The sequence below is a fragment of the Schistocerca serialis genome, chromosome 5 (genome assembly GCF_023864345.2).
Source record: "Schistocerca serialis cubense isolate TAMUIC-IGC-003099 chromosome 5, iqSchSeri2.2, whole genome shotgun sequence".
NCBI lineage: Eukaryota > Metazoa > Arthropoda > Insecta > Orthoptera > Acrididae > Schistocerca > Schistocerca serialis.
This window is the reverse complement of record NC_064642.1, coordinates 848,792,794-848,804,813: the sequence shown is the minus strand read 5'-3', so window position 1 is coordinate 848,804,813 and position 12,020 is coordinate 848,792,794. Positions and strand designations below refer to the sequence as shown.

The window sequence follows — 12,020 nt, the reverse complement described above, 5'->3', positions numbered from 1 at the left end:
TTTCGAATCCGACCCAAAATGGACAGTTAATTGTAACGTTCAGAGCCTCTTAATAACGATGGAACACACAAATTGCGCCGCGATTCAGTACATCGTCCTCTAGCCGACTTGTCTCCAAGGGTTATTGCTGCCTCGGGCACTTTATGGTCGTTCTCCTGTGAGTCTAGTATTTCGAATCCGACGCAAAACTGACAGTTAATTGTAACGTTCACAGCCTCTTAATGACAATGGAACACACAAATTGCTTCGCGATTCAATGCATCGTCCTCTAGCCCCAATGTCTCCAACGGTCTATTGCTGTGTCGGTCATCTCATGGTGGTTCTCCTGTGAGTCTAGTTTTCCGAATCCGACGCAAAACTGACAATTAATTGTAACGTTCAGAGCCACTTAATGACGATGGAACACACAAATTCCCTCGCGATTCAATACATCGTCCCCCAGCCGACATGTTTCCAAAGGTCTATTGCTGCCTAGGGCACCTCATCGGCATTATCCTGTGGGTCTAGCTTTAAGAATCCGACGCAAAACTGAAAGTTAATTATAACGTTCACAGCCTCTTAATGACAATGGAACACACAAATTGCTTCGCGATTCAATGCATCGTCCTCTAGCCCCAATGTCTCCAACGGTCTATTGCTGTGTCGGTCATCTCATGGTGGTTCTCCTGTGAGTCTAGTTTTCCGCATCCGACGCAAGACTGACATTTAATTGTAACGTACAGAACCTCTTAATGACGATGGAACACACAAATTGCGTCGCGATTCAATACATCGTCCTCCAGCCGGCTTGTCTCCAAGGGTCTATTGCTATCTCGGGAACCTTATGGTCGTTCTCCTGTGAGTCTAGTTTTTCGAATCCGACGCTAAAGTGACAGTTAATTGTAACGTTCTGAGCCTCTTAATGCCGTGGAACACACAAATTGCTTCGCGATTCAATACATCGTCCTCCAGATGCCTTGTCTCCAAGGGTCTATTGCTGCCTCGGGCACCTTATGGTCGTTCGCCTGTGAGTATAGTTTTCCAAATCCGACGCAAAACTTTCAGTTAATTGTAACGTTCAGAGCCTCTTACTGACGATGGAACACACAAATTCCGTCGCGATTCAATAAATCGTCCTCAAGCCGTCTTGTCTCAAAGGTTCTATTGCTACCTCTGGCACCTAATCGTCGATCTCCTGTGAGTCGAGTATTTCGAATCCGACGCGAAACTGACAGTTAATTGTAACGTTCAGAGCCTCTTAATGGCGATGGAACACACAAAATGCGTCGCGATTCATTACATCGTCCACCAGGGGATTTGAATCCAAGGGTCTATTTGTTGTAACCGCAGGAACAAGCCAAGTCTAATTGCAGTACCTTAAGAATAGTACGTGGGACGAAGTTAAAATTGTAGCGTGGGACGCCAGCCGTGGCAGAAGGGCCAGCCGTGGCGGCACTCGAGCTGCAGGGCAGCTGGGTGCTTTGATAAGAAAGTAAACAGCCGGTAGATACAAACGAGGGTCTGTGCAGGGACTCATGATAAGCATTCAATTAAGAATATCAACAGTAAGCATTCCTGGCTAGAGAGAGAGGTCTGGGAGTGGAGAGAGAAAGAAAGAGGGCCCTTGGTGGGGACCGCACTACATCACGAGGAGCCAATGAAGGGCTCAGGACGCAGTGCGTGGCCATATAGGGAGAGGCGCCTCTGCCCCTCCACTCAGCCTCTGAAGAACAATAGCAACAACAATGTTTTAACGCTACCAAATAAGGGCACGTTGCCTTCGACGCTACGTCAGGCCAAGCGCTGGCGGAGTCGGAGGGGAAACGTTAACAAAACCCGAGAGCACGCCGCTCTGGGCAGCTAAGTTTTGTGTGGTGAGGGCGAAGAGTTAGATAGCAGCAGCCGACTTGGGCTGGGGAACGGGCTGTAGGCAGGCAGCCGGAGATAGTCGCTGGAGAGCGTCAGGGCGTAGCCGCGGGACTCTAACGTAGGGTGTTAAGAAACGTTGCAGACCTTCTAGTAGGCAGTCGGAACGGTGGAGTCAGTCACCGTCTCTGTATTAGACTTGGCCTTCCTGTGAGTGCAACCACCGTCAGATAGGGCGATTTGTATTCACTTAGAATAAACTGCAATTTGTTAAAGTTATCACGACTTTAATTTCTATCACCTTCCTAGCCTTGTGAAAACCAGGGATTATTACATCTTAGCCAGATCAAAAGTCTCCCTCTCATTACGGTCAACCGGCTAAAATCCCATCCACGAACCGTGTCGCTCAATCCCTCGCAATACCCAGGCTTGGGACGCGACATAAATAAAAACTTTTTGGTGCCAGGTGTGGGGTTATCACAAAGGCGCATAGGCAAATAGGAGGCAGAGACATTAGATTTTGCTACAGCGACTGTGGCAATTGGCAGGAAGTTGTGGCGACTCGCAACTTTCAGCATTAGTAGCACCAGTACGTCAGAGTCCAGAAAGGTAGTCCTCGCGGGTGCAGGGCAACGCAGGACAGCGGCAGCGCGACGCGGAGCGACGAGGCACAGAGGTGCCTAAACAGCCAGCGTTCGAGTCCGGGGGTCCGGGCCGAGCAGCAGCAGAAGCGGCAGCAGCCGTAGCAGCGGCAACCGAGGAGAGCGACGGGGTCGGCACAGCCCACAGAGCGGCGGCCGGCGCATCGCAGCAGCGCGGGACAGTGCGGGCGCAGACACAGCGCGGGGCAGCGCGGGACAGCGCGGGCACAAAGAGAGCGCGGAGCAGCGCGGGACAGCGCGGGCACAAGGAGAGCGCGAAGCAGCGCAGGACGACGCGAGCCAAGAGAGCAGACGGCGCACCACAAAAGAAGCGGTAATTTTAAAACTGTATTAAGAATATTGTATTTTGTTGTGTAAAGTGTTAACTTAGTTAAGATGCCCCTAACTAATGAAGTTGCGTCATCCTCCACCAGTGGTAAGATGTCAGTGAAAGAGGCCCTATGTATTGTGTCGAAAGTGTTCGAAGGGAACAAGAAGGATTTAAGAGAATTTATCGAAAATGTAGATGCAGCTTTTGAATTAGTAAAGCCTGAGGAACACGAAACGTTATTGAAGTTCGTGAAAGCAAAGATAACCGGTGAGGCCAGGTCGAGATTGCAGGTGCGTGAACGCACAGGTACGTGGCAAGAGGTGAAACACGTTTTAGAAGAAAATTATGCCAGTAAGCGTACTATAGACTACTACGCATGTAAAATTTTCCAAGCCAGACAGGGACAAGGGGAACCGATAGCAATGTGGGCAAGCAGAATTGATGAAATGCAGGGAGACTTTCGCGAAGCGGTAAACAGAGTTACGGCCAGAGAAAACTTGAAAGGTGCAATAGAACTAGTTGACTCCTTAGGAAGAGCGTGTTTTATACAGGGTTTAAGTAATGACAGAATACAAACAATAGTGAGAAGTAGAGGCGATGAAATCACGTTGGCAGCAGCAGTGGAGTTGGCACTGCAGGAGGAGAGTGCGATATTGTCCATGAGAGAGCGGGGACTAGCCCCGAGGATAACGTATACTCGAAATAAGGAAGCTGTAAAAAACATGAGAGAAAGTAAAGAGTTGAGATGTTTCAATTGTGGGCTGAGAGGTCACATAGCGAGCAAGTGTAGGAAAAGCAGGCCAGAGCATAGAGTACGAGCCATGACAGGTAAAGAATTTACAAACTTTTGCTATGGGTGTGACAGGCCGGGACACACAGACATGGAATGCTGGGTGCGGTTAAGGAAAGTTCACCCGATAGATGTAAGGGAATTCAGAGGGAATGATAGAGAAACCGATGGAGGGTTACGAGAGTGGAGATGTCCACAGTGTAATTTACCAGGGAACTGCGGAGTTCCGTGCACAAGAGTAAAAGATGTTGTATGCTTTAAGTGTAAGCGGCAGGGCCACTACGCGAAAGACTGCCACGAAGGGCCCTGGCACGCCTGGAGAAATGGCAGGGTGCCAGTATCGAGCAAAACAGGAAAGGTAGTACAGGGAAACTAAGAGGCGGCAAGGCCGCGCAGTCGGGCCTTGTTGCAATAGGTAAACCCATAGTGAGGGTAATCGACTGTGCAACAGAAAACGACGTGGTAATGTTGTACTGCGTAGAACTAAAGAAGTACTTAAAGTTGCTAATAGACACAGGAGCACAATTGTGTTTGTTAAAGAGGACGAGCATTCCGGTAAAGAGTAGGCTGGGAATCAATGAAACAGAAAAGCTTCGGTTAAAAGGTGTAACGAGTGAAGCCGTTAGCACAATAGGCACGGTACAAATAAACTTAAGTATAGACGGATCTGAAAAGGTGAGACAGAAATTTCACATGTACGGTAGAGGTCTAGACATTCCGTACGACGGATTGATAGGGAGAAATTTCTTAACACAGCATAGAGTCCAGCTGGACTATGCGGGTAAAGTCCAGGGAACTGCGGAGTTCCGTGCACAAGAGTAAAAGATGTTGCATGCTTTAAGTGTAAGCGGCAGGGCCACTACGCGAAAGACTGCCACGAAGGGCCCTGGCACGCCTGGAGAAATGGCAGGGTGCCAGTATCGAGCAAAACAGGAAAGGTAGTACAGGGAAACTAAGAGGCGGCAAGGCCGCGCAGTCGGGCCTTGTTGCAATAGGTAAACCCATAGTGAGGGTAATCGACTGTGCAACAGAAAACGACGTGGTAATGTTGTACTGCGTAGAACTAAAGAAGTACTTAAAGTTGCTAATAGACACAGGAGCACAATTGTGTTTGTTAAAGAGGACGAGCATTCCGGTAAAGAGTAGGCTGGGAATCAATGAAACAGAAAAGCTTCGGTTAAAAGGTGTAACGAGTGAAGCCGTTAGCACAATAGGCACGGTACAAATAAACTTAAGTATAGACGGATCTGAAAAGGTGAGACAGAAATTTCACGTGTACGGTAGAGGTCTAGACATTCCGTACGACGGATTGATAGGGAGAAATTTCTTAACACAGCATAGAGTCAAGCTGGACTATGCGGGTAAAGTAATAAGACTAAAAGGGCGAGATATACCCTTAGTAGTAGAGGAAGAACCAAAGGGACAAGAGATAGAAGCAGATTCAGAAATAGGCGGGGAGATAGGGCCCCGGGAAGAAAGAATAATGTTGTTGGAAGTGGACGGAAAGGTACCACGGGGAATCGAAAGAGAAATGGTCATACCGAGGCAGGAGATTGCACAAGGGGTACATGTACCTGAGTCATTAGTAAAAGTGCGAAATGGGAAATGCATAGTACGTGCATTAAACGTGTCAGAGGACAGAGTTCGACTAGAAAATGTAAGATTAGTAACGGAAGAGTTAGAAAGAATAGCGAAAGTACGCGAAGTAAAATGTAGCACTGAAGCAGTAGGTAAGACGGAAAGTCGTGCTAGTGTGTTGCGAAGGCAACTCAGAATGGATCATTTGAATGTCGAAGAAAAGAGCGCTCTAGCAGAGGTCTGCACGGAGTACGGAGATGTATTTCATCTACCGGGGGACAAACTGTCCAATACTTCTGCAGTGAAACATAGAATACCGATTGCGCCGGAACACGCGGGGAAGGTAGTGAACGCTAGACCGTACAGGATCCCTGAAGCGCAAAAGGAAGTGCTAAGAGAGCAGATAGAACAAATGCTGAAGGATGACATAATTGTCGAAAGCAAGAGCGCATGGAACGCACCGTTACTGTTAGTTCCAAAGAAGTTGGATGCAAGTGGCAAGCAGAAGTGGAGAATAGTAGTGGACTACCGACAATTAAATGACATCACGGTAGGCGATGCATTTCCACTGCCGAATATCTCCGATATCCTGGATCAATTAGGGCAAGCCAAGTACTTCTCGACGCTTGACCTTGCAAGCGGGTACCATCAAATATTGACGGACGAGAAGGACAGAGAGAAAACGGCATTCAGCTCAAACTATCAGCATTACGAATACAAAAGAATGCCGATGGGACTGAAAGGAGCCCCAGGATGTTTCCAGAGACTAATGAACACAGTATTGGCAGGTTTACAAGGTGTTAAATGTTTTGTCTATTTGGACGACATAGTATGTTATGGGAAAAACCTGCAGGAGCATAACGAAAAACTCCGGGAAATATTTGACAGGTTGCGAGAGCACAATTTGAATTTGCAACCGGACAAGTGTGAATTTCTGAGGAAGGAGGTAATCTTCCTAGGTCATTGTATCACGGACAAGGGAATATCACCGGATATGGCAAAGGTGGAGAAGGTGAAGTTCTTCCCACAGCCGAGAACAACAAAAGAACTAAAAGGGTTTCTAGGATTGATAGGTTACTATCGACGTTTCATTGCAAATTTCAGCAAAATTGCGAAACCTCTCCATGAACTCTTAAAGAAAGGAGTAGAATACCAATGGGGAGAACGACAGAAGAATGCGTTCGAGGAACTGAAAGAGAAATTAGTGAATCCTCCGTTACTTCAGTATCCCGACTTTACGAAACCGTTTATAATCACAACGGATGCGAGTAACGCAGCGTTGGGAGCCGTGTTATCGCAAGGGAAAAAGATTGGCGAAGACTTGCCGATTGCATATGCATCCAGACCACTGAACAAAGCAGAACTGAACTATAGTACAACGGAAAAAGAGTTGTTGGCTATAGTGTACGCGGTAAAACAGTTTAGACCATACGTGTATGGGCGAAAATTCACAGTGGTGACAGACCATAAGCCACTAACATGGATATTTAGTGTGAAGGATCCGAGTTCGAGGCTCCTAAAGTGGAGACTGAAGCTCGAAGAGTGCGACTACGAGGTAGTATATAAGCCAGGAAGGCTAAACAGTAATGCGGACGCGTTAAGCCGGATAAGGCAGGAAGGAAAGGAAGAGACAAGTTTAAAGCGAAATGTGGAGGCAGAAAGAACCTCAGTAGCACAAGAAAAGGCGGAACAGAGTTCCGTAAACGTGCGGCAAGCGCAAGTGTCAGGTGAGATAGACCAAGAGACAAATAGTAATGAGGAAATTAGCCCCGAAGAAAAGGAAAGTATATTAAAGGAGATGCACGATAATCCCTTGGGAGGGCACCAGGGAATGCATAGGACATTCGAGAGGATAAAAGCGTACAAGCAGTGGCGCGGAATGAAGCGGGACATTGAAAATTATATTAGGAAGTGTCTATCATGTCAAAAGAACAAAAACACACAAATGAAAACAAGGATGCCTTTAGAAATTACAGACACAGCTGAAACAGTATTTGAAAAATGTGCAATGGATATAGTGGGTCCACTAGATGTATCTAGTTGTAACGTCTAGTAAGAAACAAAAACAACATATTATGTAGTAACGAGAAAATTATATGTATCATATTGTGTTATTGTATAAAATTATGTATTTTTTTTATTATTTATTTCTGAGAATATCTGCGTCGGCGAGTAATGAAACCGCCACAGACGATAAATGTCGAACAAAGATTAAAATAAGTAACTAGTATATAATACGTGACGAATAGCAATTTCTTTGTCTTCTTCATCTGGGAGTCGAACGAGTAAGATATCCTGTGTCGTAGTAGCGAACGCTAGTGTAGCATTCTTTTGTCGAGACTAAGCAATGTACGCCATTACGTGCGAATTCACAAAGGTCTGTAATCACTGAGATATTTAAAGGTTTTAATAGAGTTGTTTAAATGAAAACTTGTATTATTTATTGTTAAGCTTGCTTGCATATTATCCCATCCTGTTGAGACATTTTTCAGTTATATAAATATTATCTGTGGTGCTGAGCTGCGTGGAGAACGAAGAGCCGCTGCCGCTGCGTATTTAAACGACTTACAATATAGTCGAGCATACCGCAAGGAAGCGGTAAAATAATAGTAAAATAATATTATTTCTTTTAGCTCCCAGACTGGCAGTGAAGATCAGCAGATTTTATGATGTGTTGCAGATTGACGCGGGCTGCTGATAGGATATAATTTACAGTGCAAATAATTTAATGTACCTTCAGAATCTGATAGGAATCTTGCTGTGCTCCGTTCTGATCTGGCAAACTTTATAGTGACAACGTATTTTTTAATGAGAGTCTCATGTTCTTGGGCTAGTCGTGGTATGAAATAGCATTTTAACGAGAAATAAAATCCACTGCGAACTTGTGTTTTTGAACGATCACACGGACTGTAACATCAGTGCTCATAACAAAGTAATTTCAACTTTTAATCACTATGAAGTAGGGAAGATATATTGATTCTTGGCATGAGTTACAGTTACGAAAAATCGTTCCTTAAATAACAATAAGACTTCCATATATACATTTTATTCCGCTAAAGGGTAATGATGATAAAGAAAAGCAAAGCACAGCATTATTAACAGATATTTCGCGGCTCTTTTCGTATATGCGATAATAAAAAACGCGAAACTGTCGCCCAAAAACGCGGGGCCCGAATTTGCAGTGGCCACAAATATAAAATTTTATATATTTTTCTTTCAGTGTTGATTGTTATGTATGTGTAGATATATATGTATTCAGTGATAAATGTATGTATGTATATCATAATCAATGCTATGTATTAATGAATGTGTAAACACTCTTTCATGACAAAACGTACTACTGCAAACGAGTCTGAGAAGACGATCCTGATAGTACTGAGAAGCTGTAACGACTACGTAATCCGGGGGCAGCCGAACCCCGAGATAAGATAAACTAAAGGTAAGACTAGAGTGTAGTTGTCCTGTTTGTAGAAGTCGAGCTCCAGTGAAGTGATCTCATTTCGCTAGTGGTGTGCATATTGTGCGTAGTTTGATGTTAGTGTTTGTGACAGGACAAAGTTGATGGTAGATAGTAATTTTTAGTGTGCAGTTAGTGTAGATAAATTAACGTATTTTGTGTGCAAGGGGCAAAACTGTCAGACTTTGTGGTTTAGTAAGCAATTTATGAATATGGTTAAGTTGCGTAGTCAACGTCCGAGCAATATGGATACTGAGGAACAACAATTAGTTAGTGCAGGAAATGTGGAACCGGGTACCTCAAGTAGTACTAGTACTCTCTTTGAGGATATAACATGTGAGAATGTGGGGGCAGGGGCACAGGAAGTGGTGCCACCGCCCACTAGTCCTCAAGGGGATGTAGAGAAAGAAGTTGTACCACCACCAGAAAAGCAGGAACCAGAGAGTGGTAATCTGCCTGGTGGGTATTCGCTTCAGGCTATATTAGAGCGCGTGCTGAATTACCAGGCAGAATTTGCGCTACTGCAAGTCGAGCGAGACCGCCAGCAAGCTGAGCGAGATCGCCGGCAAGCTGAGCGGGACCAGCAACTTGTGCAATCGTTAGAAAACATGAAAAAAGAGATTGCAGATATGAAACAGAATTATGAGTCGATACCTAAGGCCGTGCAGGAGCTGACTGAACAGGTCAACAACCTGCAAGTAGCAAACACTAACAGGGTAGACGAAATAGGTGTATTAGCCAATCGAGTAGAAAAGCTAGAAATAGATTCCACGCAGCTTCTAGAGCAGAAGTGGAACGAACAAGCAACTAAAATTGAAACAGAATTCAACTCATGGCTAGAAGTGAAGGAGTGTGAGATTGACAAGAACATTAATTCCAAAGTACAAGCAGCCATAGCAAATAGAGGCTCTGAATCGTTCAGTACCGCAGTGAATAGTCAGGTACAGAACGACGTGCAAACCATCAAACAAATACTCAGTGAGGATATTCCGCAGTGGCAAGTGAATATGAACAAACCGATATCCGACCTGGAGAAGGGTTTAGCACAAAGCAGAAAACATTTGGAACAGGAACCTCTGTCGCCAACAGCCCATGGTTTCGGCAACGCACAAACTTATACGCGATACAACAATGGGGAATCTGTAGTCGATAATGCGAAGAGCTGTAGCTTCGGTTCGGAGCACACAGCATATGTCCAAGGAGCAAAACCATGTAGTTCAAAAATATTAGTGGAAGAAAGTTTAATCAAAAATAGACAATTTCAAACGTTTACTGCTGAACGGAAATCAGTACACCCAGTAGTATTCATAAAAAGCTTTAAAAATATCTTGCCCAGTGTGTGGAACGAAACACAGAAATGACCATGTAACACACAAATTGCGTCGCGATTCAATGCATTGTCCTCTAGCGCAAATGTCTGCAACGGTCTATTGCTGTGTCGGTCATCTCATAGTGGTTCTCCTGTGAGTCTAGTTTTCCGAATCCGACGCAAAACTGACAATTAATTGTAACGCTCAGAGTGTCTTAATGACGATGGAACACACAAACTGCGTCGAGATTCAATACATCGTCCCACAGCCGTCGTGTCTCCAAGGGTCTATTGCGGCCTCTGGCACATTATCGTCGTACTCCTGTGAGTCTAGTTTTAAGAATCCGACGCAAAACTGATAGTTAATTGTAACGTTGAGAGCCTGTTAATGACGATGGAACACACAAATTGCGTCGAGATTCAATACATCGTCCTCCAGCTGACTTTTATCCAAGGGTCTATTGCTACCTCGGGTACCCTATGGTCGTTCTCCTGTGAGTCTAGTTTTTCGAATCCGACGCAAAACTGACAGTTAATTGTAACGTTCAGAACCTCTTAATGACGATGGAACACACAAATTGCGTCGCGATTCAATACATCGTCCTCCTAAAAAGTAATTAGGACCTGACAATATAGGTAGACTAGCAATCTTCTTGAGATTTGATACCATTTTACTGGCACCTGGCGCTGGAACGGTACCATAAGTGCCAGTAATATTCACCAATTGTTTGTAGACCAGTATTCGTCTGCGACGGCGATATCCAAAACGGCGACCCATTCTTGAATAATGCTATTCATATAATGAATGCGCGAAGTTGAATCAGCAGCTATTTATAGCTCAAGATACAAGCGCACGCTGCTTAGTCGCCTGTACAAACTCGCCCACAAGCGGGCCGGGGCACATGTTATTCTCCACAGGCAAACTCGCCCCCGTTCTTACTTAGTACCTTATGGTTCATTGTCACTTAATTGTAGGACTAGACGTAAGATTAATTCCGACGAAAAAATTTATATTTGGTCTAAAATAAGCGTTACATCTAATATGGAAGATTGTAAATTTGTTGGTGATTGTATGGTGTATTATCATTAATAAAAACTACACATTGATCTTGCCAAAAGCCGAGAACCGATTTTATGCTTTTGTAGCACCACACCTCACTCAGTATCCTGCTCCCTGGCTCCCCTCAGGGGCCTATCACAGTAGATATGCTTATGTAACAGTTGCATGTGATTACGTCAGCGCTTGGCAGCGTTCCGCTCGCTGATAACTCTGAGCACCTTTGGCACCTTACCGTCGTTCTCCTGTGAGTCTAGTATTTCGAATCCGACGCAAAACTGACAGTTAATTGCAACGTTCAGAGCCTCTTAATGACAATGGAATACACAAATTGCGTCGAGATTCAATATATCGTCCTCCAGCCGACTTGTCTCCAAGGGTCTAATGCTACCTCGGGCACCCTTTGGTCGTTCTCCTGTGAGTATAGTTTTTCGAATCCGACGCAAAACTGACAGTTAATTGTAACGTTCAGAACCTCTCAATGAAGATGGAATACACAAATTGCGTCGAGATTCATGTCCTGGCAATAGATACTCACCTCAGCCGTTACTCTACCTTCTCGAACCTGCTGCCACCCTGACCCACATCCTGGCCGTAGTCGCTCACATCAGGACCTGCTCCATCTCGTTGTGCCTGCTGCCAACCTCGCCACAAGTCCTGGAAATCAGCGACTGTGCCACCTTCACACAACTGCTGCCACCCTGCAAGGTTCTTGCAGTAGACACTCACATTGCCCACTGCCCCACCTGCACATGCCGGCTGCCACCCTAATCCAGGTCCTGGCAGTAGATGCTCACATCGGCTGCCGCACCACCTCTTCATGGCTACAGCCACCCTGACCCAGAACCTGTCGATAAGCACTCACATCGACAACCCACACAACCTCTTTGCACCTGCTGCCACCTTGGCCCAGGCCTGGCAGTAGACGCTCACATTGGCCACCGCTCCACTTCCCCAAATCTCCTGCCACACTGGCCCAAGTCCTTGAAATAGTCACTAACATCGGCTACCA

At 45.4% G+C, this 12,020-nt stretch overlaps 1 protein-coding gene across 1 annotated transcript; it reads left to right on the top strand.

Moving 5' to 3' along the window:
- The first annotated feature begins 2,927 nt into the window (after positions 1-2,927).
- On the top strand, positions 2,928-3,983 carry LOC126482265 (uncharacterized). Its single transcript, XM_050106246.1, has one exon. The coding sequence runs from the start codon at positions 2,928-2,930 to the stop codon at positions 3,981-3,983; it is 1,056 nt and encodes a 351-aa protein (XP_049962203.1).
- The last annotated feature ends 8,037 nt before the right edge of the window (positions 3,984-12,020 follow it).

Bases quoted from the DNA above. Each gene is read 5' to 3' on its own strand.
- LOC126482265 (XM_050106246.1), top strand. From the start codon at position 2,928: ATGTCAGTGAAAGAGGCCCTATGTATTGTGTCGAAAGTGTTCGAAGGG.